Raw genomic sequence first — 15,270 nt, forward strand, 5'->3', positions numbered from 1 at the left:
CTACCTCAGTGACAGGTTTGCTTCCCAAACATCAATACTGCCAAGAAATTTGTCGTATTTACATACCTCTTATGTGGAAACCTCTTTTATACCAACTGTGTTTTAAAAAAAACTTAACCTTGGGGCGCCTGGGTGGCACAGCGGTTAAGCGTCTGCCTTCGGCTCAGGGCGTGATCCCAGCGTTATGGGATCGAGCCCCACATCGGGCTCCTCCGCTATGAGCCTGCTTCTTCCTCTCCCACTCCCCCTGCCTGTGTTCCCTCTCTTGCTGGCTGTCTCTCTCTCTGTCGAATAAATAAATAAAATCTTAAAAAAAAATAAAAAAACTTAACCTTATCCTAAGCAATGAAACCTGTGAAATCACCAGAGTTTGATGTGACAGTTATATTTCTTTCCAGTACACACTAAAACATACACAGTTGACCCTTGAACAACATGGTTTGAAAAGCGTGGGTCCACTTATACATGGATTTTTTACAGTATAGTACTGTAAATGTATTTTCTCTTATGATTTTTGTAATATCGTTTTCTTTTCTCTACCTTACTTTATTGTAAGAATACAAAAACACTAATTCAAATGGATACATGTACCCCTATGTTTATAGCAGCATTATTTACAATAGCCAAAATATGGAAGCAGCCCAAGTGTCCATCAATTGATGAATGGATAAAGAAGATGTGGTATATATATACAATGGAATATCATTCAGCCATAAAAAGAGAATGAAATCGGCACCTGGGTGGCTCACTCAGTTAAGTGTCTGCCTTCAGCTCGGGTCATGATCCCAGGGTCCTGGAATCAAGTCCCACATTGGGCTCCCTGCTCAGTGGGGAGTCTACTTCTCCCTCTGTCCCACCCCCCACTTGTGTTCTCTCTCTCTCTCACATAAAAAAATAAAATAAATAAAATCTTAAAAAAAGAATGAAATCTTGCCGTTTGCAAGAACATTGATAAAGCTAGAGAGTATAATGTTAAGCGAAATAAATTAGTCAGAGAAAGACAAATACCATATGATTTCGCTCTTATGTGGAATTTAAGAAAGAAAACAAATGAACAAAGGAAAAAAAGAGACAGAGAGAGAGAAATCAAGAAACAGACTCTTAATTATAGAGAGCAAACTCATGGTTACCAGAGGGGAGGAGGTGGGGGGATAGGTTAAATAAGTGATGGGGATTAAGGAGTACACTTGTGATGAGCATCAGGTGATGTATGGAATTGTTAAATCACCATATTGTACACCTGAAACTAATATAACACTGTATGTTAGTTAATGGGAATTAAAATAAAAAATTAAAGAAAAAAAGAATACAGTACACAACACATATACAAAATATGTGTTAATTGTTTATGTTTCAGTAAGTTTTCTGGTCAACAGTAGGCTATTAGTAGTTAAGTTTTTGGGGATTTAAAAATTATATGCATTTATGTCCACCCAGGGACACCAAGAAACAAATACAAAAATTAAAAAAAACAAAACAAACAAAAGTTATACATAGATGTTTCAAGTGTGTAGGGTGTTGGAGCCCCTAACTGTCACATTGTTCAAGGGTCAACTGTACATAAAACATAGCAAATCCATTCCTGTCTTAGGGTCTTTGATCTTGCTCTTCTCTTTATCTAGAATGTTTTTCACCCCAAGTTTTGCAAAGCTCCTTTCCTTACTTCATTAAGCTCTATTCCCAAATGTCACTTCCTCAGGGAGGGCTTTACTGACCACCTATCTAAAACAGCACCCCATCGAAATTTATCAGTAACCAACATTAAATATTTATTTGCTTATTGTCTATCTTCCTCACTAGAATGTAAGCTCCATGATGGGCAAGGCCTTTACCTATCCTATTTACACCAGTGCCTAGAATAGTGCCTGGCACATATTAACACCAAATACGTATTTGTTGAATGTATGAAACATTAAAATGAAAAACTAGCTTAGCAGTAACCAGGCTCCCCTTCCACCAGAGAAGGCAAAGTGGAAAGCTAGAACTTTTATCCCTGTTCAATGGCAAGGAAGCTCACCCACTGCCATCAGTAGAGACCACATGGGGAGTAGTAACAAGATGCCACTTCCATTCCCAGCCAGGGTGGTATCAGTGGAGTTCTAATGGGGAACCTGAATTTCCACTCTTGCCCAGCAGTAAGGAGGTGCCCCACCTCCCTCTAGGCTGTCAATGGCCACTGAGTGGGGAATGTAGACTTTTATCCCCACCTGGAAGTAATGGGATGATGCCCCCCTCCTCTGCCATCATGATGTCAGAGGAAGCCTGCTAAAATGAAAGATTTAAAGAAGATGCAGATTTCATAAAAATATCTAAAATTTTCAGGATACAATAGAACATCATGTATACCAAGAAACAGGAAACTATCAACTTGAATGGGAAAAAGACAATCAACAGGTGTCAACATAGAGATGACATAGATGCTGGAAATGTCTGACAAGGAGTTTAAAGAGGCCATCATAAAAATACTTCACTGAGCAATTCTGAACATGCTTGAAAAAAATAAAAAATAAGAGGTCTCAGCAAAGAAACAGAAGAAATAAAGAAAAACTAAACGGAAATTTTAGAACTGAAAAATACAAGTGAAATAAAAAACTCAACAGATGGGCTCCACAAAAGAGTAGGAGGGAGGTGGGAGAGGAAAAATCAGTAAACTGGAATATAGAACAATAGAAATTACCCAATTTGAACAAAAGACAAAAAATAGTCTGAGAAAATGAGAAGAACCTCAGGGACCATGTGGAACTATGATAAAAGATCTAACATTCATGGGGTGTCTTGGTGGCTCAGTCAGTTGAGCCTCTGACTTGTTTCAGCTCAGGTCATGATCTTAGGGTGTGAGATTGAGCCCTGCGTCTGGCTCTGCAATTGGTGGGGAGTCTGCTTGAGATTCTCACCCTCTCCCTTTGCCCCTCCCCCTGTCTCTGTCTCTCTCTCAAATAAATAAGTAAACCTTAAAAAAAAACCCTCCAGGATCTAACATTCATGTCACCAAAGTCCCAGAGGGCAAGGAGAAAGAGGATGGGATTGAAAAAGAATTTCAAGAAATAATGGCTAAAGATTCCCCAGATTTTGCAAAAGATACAAACCTACAGATTCAAGAATCTGACTGAACTCCAAACTGGATAAATCCAAAGAAATCCACATCAAGACCCATCATAATCACATTCCTGAAAAATAAAAACTAAAAAAAAGGAAAAAAGAACTAAAAAAACAAAACAAAATTCTGGAAAGGAGTTAAACAGAAACAAAGCCTTACCTATAAGGGAAAGATAATTCAAATGACAGTGGTTTTCTCATCAAAAACCATGGAGGTCAGAAGGAGGTGGTAAAATATTTTTCAGATGGTGCAAGAAAGTAACTGCCAACCCAGAATTCTAGGTCCGTGAAAATATTTTTCAGGAATGAAGGGGAAATAAAGATATTCTCCAAGGAAGGAAAACTAAGAGAATTTGTTGCCACCAGACCTACCTTAACAGAATAGCTAAAGGAAGTCTTTTTCAATGGAAAGATAATGATAAAAGAAGGAATTTTGGAACATCAGGAAGGAAGAAAGAACAATGGAAAGAGTAAAAATATGAATAAACATAAACATACTAGGTTTTTTTCCTCCCCTTTATTTTATTTTATTTTATTTTTTATTTTTAAAAAAGATTTTATTTATTTATTTGACAGAGAGAGAGAGACAGACAGTGAGAGAGGGAACACAAGCAGGGGGAGTGGGAGAGGAAGAAGCAGGCTCCCAGCGGAGGAGCCTGATGTGGGGCTCAATCCCAGGACCCTGGGATCATGCCCTGAGCTGAAGGCATACGCTTGACGACTGAGCCACCCAGGCGCCCCTTTCCCTCCCCTTTAGTTTTCTAAATTATGTTTGATGATTGAAACAAAAATTATAACACTGATGTAGCACTAAATGTATGTAGAGGAAATACTTAAGGCAATTATATTATAAATGGGAGAGGGGAAAGGACTTAAAGGTAGGTAAGGTTTCTACACTTCACTCAAACTGATCAAATGTTGATACTAGCAGACTGTGGTAAGTTAGGCATATATAATATATATCCAGGGAGACCACTAAAAAGCCTACACAGAGAGATACAATCAAAACCACTAACCATGAATCAAAATGAAATTTGAACAGAGGTATAAGTCACCAACAGTAAAGGATGAAGAAGAAAACAGAGAAAGGACAGAGGGAACAAAGAGAAAACAAAAAATAAAATGGTAGATTTAGTTCCTAACATATCAGAAGTGAGTGTGAATGATCTAAATACATTAGTTAAAAGACAAAGATTGGCAGGGTGGCTAAAAAAGTGATCCAACTATATGCTGTTTATAAGAAGCTCACTTCAAATATGATATTAGTACACTGAAAGTAAAAGGATAGAAAATATATGCCATGTAAACATTAATCAAAAGAAAGCAGGAGTGGCTATATTCATATCAGATAAAGTAGACTTCAGAGCAAAGAAAACTACCATGGACAGAAAGGGACGTTACATAATGGTGAAAGGGTCAATCTACCAAGAAGATATAGCAATCTGAAACATATATGCACCAAACAACAGAGCTTCAGAATACACGAAGCAGAAGCTGATAGAGCTATATGGAGAAATAGATCCACAATTAGAATTGGAGACTTCAACATCTCTCTCTCAGCAACTGATAATAGAACAAGACAGAAAATGACAAAATATACAGAAGAACTCACCAATGCTATCAGCCAATTGGATCTAATTGACATTGATAGAACATTCCGTCATACAACAGAATACACCTTCTTTTCTAGCACTCACAGAACATATACCAAAACAGGCCATATACTGGGCCATAAAACAAACCCCAACAGTTGAAAAAAATTGAAATTATACAGCACATGTTTTCTGACCACAACAGTACCAAGGTAGAAATGAAAAACTTCCTGAAAAAGAAATCTCTGGACCCAGATGGTCTCACTGAAGAATTCTACTAAAAAGGACACTTAGCACCAATTCTACCTTATCTCTTGCAGAAAATAGAAGAGGAGAGAACACTCTCAAACTCACTTTATAAGACAGTATTGGCCTGATACTGAAAGCAGATGATGACAGCTCAAAAAAGAAAATGACAGGCTAGTATCCCTCATGAATATAGATGCAAAATCCTCAAGAAAATATTAGCAAATAGAATTTAGCAATGTAGAATAAAATTGTACACCACGACCAAGTGGGGTTTATTCCAGATATACAAAGCTGGTTCAAAATTTGAAGATCAATCAAGGTAACCTACCATATTAAAAGGCTAAAGAAGAAAAAATTACATATATATCAATATCAAATGATGCAGAGGCGGCATTTAACAAAATTTAATACCCATTCATAACAAAAGCTCTCATAAAACTGGGAATATAAAGGAGTACTGCTTCAACTTGGTAAGAAAGATCTACAAAAACCTACAGCTAACATCATTCATAGTGGTGAAAGACTGAGTGTTTTTCCTTTAAGTTCTGGAATAAGGCAAGGATGTCTTCTTTCACCATTCTTATTTAACATAATATTGGGAGTCTAAGCCAGTGCAATAAAATAAGAAAAGGAAACAAAAAGCATACAGATCAGAAAGAAAGAAAACTGTCTCTATTTGTAGAGGAGTTGTGATCTACATAGAAAATCCTAAAGAATCTATAAGAAAACAGAACTAATAAATGAGTTCAGCAAGGTCACAGGATATAAGTACAATATACAAGAACTATTTCTATACAGTAACAACACATGGAAACCAAAATGAAAAATACAATAACTCAAAGAAAAACTTAGGGAAAAAAAAAACCTGTTTAGGATCTGTATGCTGAAAATCACAAAATGCTGAAGAAGGAAATAAAAAAAGTTCTAAATAATGGGAGAGAAGAACTGCGTTCATGGATTGGAAGACTAAACACAATAAAGATTTCAATTCTTCCCAAACTGATATCCAGGTTTAACACAATTCCTAACAAAATCACATTAAGGTATTTTGGAGATATAAATAAAATTATTCGAAAGCTTATATGGAAAGCAAAGGAACTAGTATAAGCTAAAACAATTTTGAAAAAGAAGAAAGAGGAATCACCTACCTGATTTAAGGTTTATTATATAGCTATAGTAATCAAGACTGTGAGGAGGAATAAATACACAGCTCAATGGAGCAGAAGAGAAAATTCAGAAAGACTGTTGCCTTGGAGTGAATGAGAATTTTGGAAGGAATGTGGTCCTGGGGAGCTATCTGGACTTTATACACTTTCATTAGACAAAAGAGGCTTTACATCATGAGTCAGGGGAAAAATCTGCTCCCGTGAGCAGACAGATGGAAGCACCTTAGAATTACTAGAGGTACCTAAGAAAGGAAACAGCACCTGAGACATGTAAAATGCTCACTCTCCAGTCCCTATCTTTCCAGCTGTGCACAGGTACAGTGACCAGGTTTTGTAAACCAAAAATTGGGACAAAAGTTCTGATAAAATAATAACAATAACAACAACAATAATAATAATTAAAAACTCCAACATGTAGGTGAACCTGGGTGGCGCAGTCGGTTGAGTGTCTGACTCTTGGTTTCAGCTCAGGTCATGATCTCAGGGTCGTGGGATTGAGCTCTGCATCAGGCTCCATGCTCAGTGGGTCTGCTTGAGATTCTTTCTCCCTCTCCCTGCCCCTCCCACTCGTGCTCTCTCTCTCTCAAATAAATAAATAAAATCTTAAAAAAATAAAATCCCAAACATGTATTACTTTTTTCTGAATAAAAAAACAACACATATCCATGGTAGAAATTTTGAAAAATACAGAAAAAAGAATAAAGAACAAGAAAAAAATATCCATAATTCCAGTCCTACCACCAAAGTAACTACTGTTAGCATTTTTGTTATATTTTCTCCTGGGGTTTCTCCGTGCATATCCACATACTCACTCACACACATTATATCTACAAAATTGAGACTATATGGTATTAAATCATTTTGTATCCTTTTTTTCACTTAATATTATTATCATGACAATAATTTTGTAAAATAAAATTGTCTTTAAAAATTTCTTTTTAATTGGCTGCAACAAATCTTCCATGTAGATGTATTTGAGACAATGTATCATACCTCAAATTAAACGTATCAAAACAGAGCGCATCAAGTATATGTTTCTGTAAAACTATCCCCCCTCCTCCAACAGTTCCCCATTCCAGTTGGTATCCGGGCTGGAAAGCTCAGAATCATCTTTACTTCTTCCTTTATTTTGATCCCCTATACATGATATACTTCCAAGTGTTGTTGATACTCTCTTCCAAACAACTCTCAGCCACTTGGCAGGAATAAGATAGGGAGTATCCTACTACCACTGTTCTGGTCCAGGCCCTTGCAGGCTCACTCTTGGAATACCACCATGATTCATCCAAATAACACTGCATCATGCTGTGTCCTAGTTCAAGAACCTAGAACAGCTGTCACTTTATTGTATCCGGTATCGACTACTCAGCCTGAAATTCAAGGAACTTGTAATCTGCCCTTGGCACTCACCTATCTGAGTTTCCCTCGCTTATGAGCATGGCCCCATTCTTATCCATTCAAATCCTTCAAGCCTTTTGAAAGCAGTCTCCCTAAAGTCTTACTCCCCCACTTCTCCGTGGGATCAGCCTTATTATATCCTGATCTGTCTAAGGGGGGTTAATTTTGTCTCCTTCCCTAGACTTCGCAGCTGTTTATTAGAGGCAGAGACCATGCTTTAAACTTCTCTTATACCTCTCATGGCACTAAGAACATGGGAGGCTCCAAAAAATATTCATTGATTGATTTAGTTGGGCTCTGAAGTGGAGACATAATAATACTTCTTAAAATTAATCTGGTTCACAACCTTACTTTGGGAGACATTGCAGGGTGGAAAGGGTTTACTAGGGGCAATTGAAAAAAGCAGACAGGGGATGATGACTAGACTTGACTGAGCAATACTGTTATGAAGCAGAGGCACCAGATCTGGATTCAAATCCTGAGGGCACCACTTACTTGTTATGTGACTATGGGCATGTTACACCATGTCTTTGGACACCAGTTTCCTACTTTATGAGATAACTGTGAGGATTAAATGAGATCATATATGTAAAGAATCCAGCATATTGTGTAGCATAGTTGGCTTTCAATAATGGTAGTCCCCACCTCCTGGATTTATGTGGGTATTTGGTGTCTTCATAAGTAATCTGCCAAGGGTTTTCGTGGTTTGTTAAAAGCTGTTGTCTAGGGGTGCCTGGGTGGCTCAGTTGGTTGCCTTTGGCTCAGGTCATGATCCCAGACTCCCGGGATCGAGCCTTGCATTGAGCCCTGCATTGGGCTCCCTGCCTGGTGGGGAGTCTGCTTCTCCCTCTGCCCCTTACTCTGCTCATGCTCTCTCTCTCTCTCTCTCTCTCAAATAAATAAATAAAATCTTAAAAAAAATAAAAGCTATTGTCTAAGTTACTGTGACTTTGGGGAGCAGTCTCCATTTTTATTTTAGAATTTATAAGGTTTTCAGCATGACATTTTAAAAAAAGATTTTATTTATTCATTTGACAGAGGGAGAGGGAGAGAGAGCAAGCACAAGCAAGCGGAGTAGCACAGGGAGAGGGAGAAGGCTCCCCGTTGATCAGGGAGCCCAATGTACGGCTTGATCCCAGGACCCTGGGATCACAACCTGAGCCAAAGGCAGATGCTTAACTGACTGAGCCACCCAGATGCCCCTTAGCATGACATTTTTATAACTTCTTTTTGTGTTGAACAACAACAGCAACAACAAACCTTTCCAATTCTTTTACTCTTTAGTGAAACAAGACAGGAACCTGGTCAATGGGGAAGCCAGGCTGATGGCAGGCTTTTGGAAAGAACCACAGCGGGTTGGGGTGCCTGGGTGGCTCAGTCAGTTAAGTGTCTGCCTTCAGCTCAGGTCATGATCCTGGGGTCCTGGGATCGAGCCCCACATCGGGCTCCTTGCTCAGCAGGGAGTCTGCTTCTCCTTCTTCCTCTGCCCCCCACTTGTGCTCTCTATCCCAAATAAATAAATAAAATCTTAAAAAAAAAAAAAAGAACCACAGTGGGCTGGAGAAGAATAAAGGGACAGGGGATGGCAAGGGGAGATAAGGAATGGACATCACAGAGATCCTCCCTGGAAGTAATGCAAATTGGCTCAGGGTATCCTCCATAATCCTGCTCCAGATCCTTCTAAGAAGCCCTAAAGCAGCTGGTCAGTGTCTTGGGACCAACTCTGCCTTTCAACTTATCGTCGTGGCTTCTCAGGAAACAAGAGAAGGTGTAGAAGTAAGTTGAGTTTCCATGGTGTAGAGTCCCCCCAGGCAGGAGCGCTGCTTCGAGCTTGGAGCTTCAGCAGGCCCTGGACGTGTCCAGACCTGATGTCCTAATTGCTAGTCCTTAGAAGAATGTCAATCCCAGACTTCAAATCACCTGAAGAGGTGCAGCTTACACTCAGCATAATGGTGTTCCTGAGAATATTACCAATAGATGTGCAAAGGGCCTCATCTTGGGGCCATGGAACTGTAAATAGCAGAGTGGGGCTGGTGAACACAACACACTTCAGGTAGCAGGAGCTGGATGGGTTGGCTTCTTCCACCTTTTGTCCTCTTTTACTTCTCTACTCAGCTCAAAATGGAGTAGAAAGGTTCAGTGATAGTATGGTAGGGTGATGGGAACGTTAAAAGGCCTGGGTCACAGGCCGAAATTTCAAGTGTTGCTCATGGCTGTCTTCCTTCCATTTCCAAGGAGACCTCCAATTTCAGGTGCTTTGGCTCAGCCCCATGGAAGGAGCTGGGTACGCAGTGAAGGGTGGGAAGGGTTTACCAGGGGCAACTGGAAAAAGCAGGGGGGTTTTATTTATTTTTTAAAAAGATTTTATTTATTTATTTGATGGAGAGAGAGAGAGAGACAGCCAGTGAGAGGGAACACAAGCAGGGGGAGCAGCAGAGGGAGAGGAAGAAGCAGGCTCCCAACAGAGCAGGGAGCCCAATGAGGAACTTGATCCCAGAACCCTGGGATAAGGCCCTGAGCCGAAGGCAGATGCCTAACGACTGAGCCACCCAGGCGCCCCAGCAGGGGGGTTTTAAAAAAAATGGGATTGGAAAAATGAGGTACGATGAATAGACTTGGCAGGGCAACACCTCGAAGAGAAGAGGGGCACTAGAAAGGCCAAGCAGCCTGACTCCAAAGCCCCAACTCAGAAAGGCCGGGGTTCAAGTGTGTGCTCTACCACCTATTAATTAGCACAGTGTGTGGCACCTAGTAGGTGCTTAGTAATTGCTTGCTGAATGAATGAACAAATGTGACCTTGGCCAAGTCATTTATCCTCTCTGAGCCTCAGTTTCCTCATCTGTAAAATCAGTAGTAGCTATTGTTCTTATTATTTCACCTGTGTTGTCTCTCCCCTATACCCACATCAGTTGGCTGGTCCATCTCCCCAGTCCTGCACTGTGTAAGATGCCAACTCAGCCTTCTTCATTACGGGTCAGAAAAGGCAGATCTGCACGAGGCCTTCTCTTTCCTCTTGTGTCCTCCCCCTCCTCCTCCTTCTTTTTTTTTTTTTTTAAAGATTTTATTTATTTATGTGACAGAGAGACAGCCAGCGAGAGAGGGAACACAGCGGGGGGAGTGGGAGAGGAAGAAGCAGGCTCCCAACGGAGGAGCCCGATGTGGGACTCGATCCCGGAACGCCAGGATCATGCCCTGAGCCGAAGGCAGCCGCTTTAACGACTGAGCCACCCAGGCGCCCCCCTCCTCCTCCTTCTTACCTCCTGGCCCTATTTGTCTCCTTTTCTATTCCAAGCAAACTTGGGATACAGTCTGGGAACTCAGAGCAAGTGAGCTGTAACCTCCAATTACAATGCTAACACACACTTGCACATGCACAACTCACCCTCCCTCCGCACTCCGCCACAGAAGGTTGGGTCTGGGTTGCAACAAGCTTCTGGCCCCCTAGAGACCTTTACTCGATTCAAATGTCATCAGTACCAGGGACTAGAAAAACTCTACCCCTGTTTCCTCATGCAGAGCCAGGGCAGGCTTGGGGAGCTAGCCACCCCTGGGGATTGATCACATCAGCACCATTCCAACTCTGGAAGGTTCAATGTGAGCCAACTCTTCTGCAGTACGTCAACCAGAGGAAAGGCAAACAAGTTCGAGCACATGAAGATGGTGTGAGGATGATTTTACAGTAGTGGGCATGAGCTAGGCTGAGCGAGCCACACTTCCTTGTGAACACTGACACAGATCTTTGAGATTCACTGGCATGAGAAGAGCAATTTGTTAGAGCAAAACATAGCTGTTTCCTGTATAAAGCTAACAACTTGAATTGACTCTCCATGGTTTTCTTTTTGTCTTTTTTTCCCTCTTGGAAAGACGAATGGGCAGTAAAGATGGGACAAGGTGAGGTCCAACTTTGCCTTTCCCTCCAGCCAACCTGTGGCACATGGAATGGATCTCTCTCAGAGGAACCTCCCCAGGTTTGATCTTCAGTAGGTTAAAAATCCCATCTTTCATGCTTCTAAGGGATGTGGTGAGAAAGAGAAAAAAACCCAAGCTCAAAGGCTGAACAAATTCAACTGAGACATGCTGGCTAAACTCCCTGCTATAGAGTGGGGCTCAATCCGGCCACTCCATCATTGCCATTCCATCCTCCCAAATCAATCCACGCCTCCCTCTGCCTTTGCTTTTAACATGGGGGAAGGAGGGCAAGAGACACAGCGAGAAATGGCCAGCCTCGCTGAGGTTTTTATATGCAAGAACAAATGACAAGTCATGTAGGCAGGTTCAGGAAAATCTTTCAGAATGTAGAAAATTCAGCAGCTTTTCCACACTGACCATTGTCATGGCAACGCACTATCTGATGGCAGCATGCGTCACCAGGCTGGAGGGGCATGGTCTCAGTATAGCAGGTTAGCCTAGCCATTTTTAGCAACATTTGGACTTCTTTCTAGCCTCATTTCTTCTTGGTTTAGCTGAATTTCTTTTTGGTGCTGGACTTGTGTGCTCTGCTCATTTGCATGGCTAGAACACAGGACTTTGTCAATACGAAAGAGATGGCTAAATGGAAAATCTGAACATTCCTAGTATTCTATAGCCAGTCTACTTGCTGTCCACCCTCCCTGGCTCCTCCCCACCCACTCTCAGTCATTTAATTTCTTTTCTTCTCATCAATTCTTTCCTCTACACAGTATAACCTCCCCCCACCCCCGCCCCAACAGCTGTGACTCATCTACCAACCCCTGCACTCTCATCATATTCTTTTTATTGTTTTTCTATTTTCTCAATGTTAACACACAGCATCCTAGGATCTCAGGACTAGAAGGAGCCTTAACAATACTCTAGTACAACCACCCTCCCCCAATGCAGGAGCCCTTCTATGATATGATAGTCAAGTGACTATCTAGGCTCTACTTGCATGTCTCCAGCAACATTCCTTTTTGGGCAGCCTGCTCGTTTGGACAGCTCAAAATATTAGAAAATCCCTCCTTCTACTGAATACACATTTGCCTTTTTAGAATCTTTACCCATGGGTCCTAGCTCTGTGCCCTGTGGCCACATAGACTCCGTCTATACCCTCTGCTCTGGGACAGCCTCTCAGAGATATGAAGTAAAGACCACGTCCCCCTAGGTCTTCTTTCCTCCAAAAGCCCCAGCGCCTCCAACCAGACCTCTTGGAGCCTGGTCTGTAGTCCTTTCCGCATCCTGACTGACCAGTAGCATGCTCCTATTTGCCTAGAGCCCTTTTACACCGAGGTTGATATCGCATCAGTATCTCTGCAGGCCAACTTGTCCTGGAGACTCACACTGAGGTCCACATTGGCTAAAATCCCTAGCTCCTTCAGACAAAACACTGCTGAGCCACATCTTTCCATCTTGTGTGTGTCTAATTGCTTCTGAGGACCCAATTCCTGCTCCGTACATTTTCTCCCAGCTTAATGTCATTGTGCTACAATCAAAATATTGCTTTGACCTGTTAGGATCTTTAAAAAATCTTGACTTACATGTAATTTACATGTCCTCTACGACTGTCTATTATTTTTTCCCCAACCCTCAAACTAATCTTTTATCTCAGGTCTTTTAAAAATGTATTCCTCTTTTGGGTTATCTTACCTTTCCTAGTTCTCTTCCCTTTGAATTACCTTCCTTATGTCTTCTCTCGCTTGTCATTTCCATTTCCTCAATAGCAAGATGTCACCACTCTGGAGATATGTGTCTGGCTACGTGTGCAGGAAAGCATGAGGGCATACGGATATCTGCACATATGCAGGTGTGAGCAAGAAGCTGCAGAGGCTTGTTTAGTTTCTCTGTTTCTATTGCTTTGTCTGTGCTCTACCAGGATTTACAGCCTGGATGGGGGGAAAATGGCAAGGTTGAAGGAAGAGGGGTAAGAGAAGTTGGTCCAGGGTCAGTCCCAAAGGAAACAGGAAAGGTGTCCTGGGTCTGTGAGGAGCAGGAGGAAATTAGGGCGGGAGCTCTGGTGTTAATCAGGGCTGCAGCACAGTGAGAAGGACTGGCAAAGGGCCAGGAGTAGAAAGAGTTTAAAGGCCTTACAGACTGTCCAGGGGAGGAGGATTTGGTTAGGAAGTGAAGATTTGTGGGGTTGGTATCCACTGTGAAGCCAGAGGGAGATGGCTTGAAACTACAGGGTCAGGAGAAGGCTGAGGGCTATGGGACACCTCCGAGAGGCAATAAGCATTGCTGTGAACGTAGCTTTACAAGTCTATGACTTGTGAGCTTAGAAAATTTTCTCTGGCCAAAGGAGCCTGGGACGTGGAGTCCCTGCCTAAGGATTTGGCTGCTGTCACAGACTGGACTCTCCTAGAGGTTAGGGCCTTAATATAACCCTCAGCAAAGACCCTCTAGGACACAATGCATTCCCTCAGACTAACTCTGGTATAGAACAGGCCTCTTTTTCATGCTGGATTCTATTTCAACGAGGGAGTCAAAAGTAGGAGAATTGCTGCTCTCTTAGTCATTATATGAATAAACATGGGATTTCACTCTCCAAGGTGGGCAATATGATACCCTTAGCCTCTTAACTCTACAGATTATTAGGATCCAAAAAATATGCACACATACATACAAAATTAATTAAACAGGAAAATGGGTGCCAAAATGATTTTACAATATTGTAGAGAAAGTGAATTGAGTTGTGGAGTAGCAGCTGGGGTTGGGAGAGGGGCTCTACTGGAAAGCTAAGGGCAGCATCCCCAAACAGCTAGTGGACAGTGTGATCAAGATTATAATAACCTGATGACTGCCATTTTCCCCCTGCCAGAAGCCAGGATAGGGAAGGGCAGGATAGGGCTCCAGTGCTCTGGGTAAGACTGGGGAGTCCACTCTCAGGGCACCAGAATCCTGACTATCCAAGGTAGGCCCATAGTCTCTCAAGGCCATATTGGACCAAGGAACGACACTGGAACACAATGCCTGTGAGCCCCTCCTCCCCTTACCCTAAGTCTGAACTGGCTTGAACTTCCCTCATCTTAAAGAGGATTCTACTGTTGCTCTTTTAAAAGAAAAAGGGTTCCAGGGCACACTTGAGAACTGGTTTTTCACTGGACGTGCCTCAAGATAAACCTTTTGTCCCCCTGAAGGTGACATTAGCTGGCCAAATGACAATTCCAATCAGAGTGGCCAGTGTGGAATTCCAACTACAAGCTATCAGGCCAAGAAGATGTTTCTCTTCTAAGTCAGTGAAATGATTAGCCACCAAAAGACAAATGGTATTTGGGGAAGCCCCCAGTGATGGGCCACCGCAAGCTGGGTGGAATGAGGAGGGCAGGGCTTGAGGGGTGGTGCTCACCTTTGATGTAGTTGAGGATTTGCTGGACTCGGTGGGGCTCATTGCGGTCTGGCCGGCAGCTTGGCGTGATTTCCAACACATAATCAGGACCATATGCTGTGAAAAACTGTAAGGAAAAGGGAAAGGCCAAAAAACAAACTAAACCATAGAAAACCTCCAAACCAAACCACATACACACAGAACAATCAAAAGAAAACCACCACTATTGACAAGGCAAGTGAGGCCCAGGTGGGCCGGGTAGGATGATGCAGCAGGAAGCCCTGTCCTGGTGGTACCATTCCTCTTGTTCAAAACCTCCAGTGACAGTTCACTGCTAGATTATTTAGCTTGTTGTTCAAGGTTCTCTCTGCTCAGGTCTCAACTTTTCTCTCCTGCCTTAGCTCTTACTGCCCCCTATTCTCTAGCCACACTGGCCTGCTCCGGGCTCTCCCAAATCTCACCATGCTTTGTCCACCCCCCCCCCCCCCCCCCC

The 15,270-nt window shown here is 42.1% G+C and overlaps 1 protein-coding gene across 2 annotated transcripts in view; it reads right to left on the reverse strand.

Moving 5' to 3' along the window:
* The window catches only part of HDAC8 (histone deacetylase 8), a 219,738-nt gene that overhangs the window by 12,632 nt on the left and 191,836 nt on the right, over nt 1-15,270 (reverse strand). For both annotated transcript variants that reach the window (XM_040631015.1, XM_008709722.2), the window contains one exon: nt 14,799-14,904. In XM_040631015.1, coding sequence (XP_040486949.1) covers nt 14,799-14,904 — 106 coding nt within the window. The remainder of the gene's footprint in view (nt 1-14,798; nt 14,905-15,270) is intronic.

The sequence above is a fragment of the Ursus maritimus genome, assembly GCF_017311325.1.
Source record: "Ursus maritimus isolate PB19 chromosome X unlocalized genomic scaffold, ASM1731132v1 scaffold_X1, whole genome shotgun sequence".
NCBI lineage: Eukaryota > Metazoa > Chordata > Mammalia > Carnivora > Ursidae > Ursus > Ursus maritimus.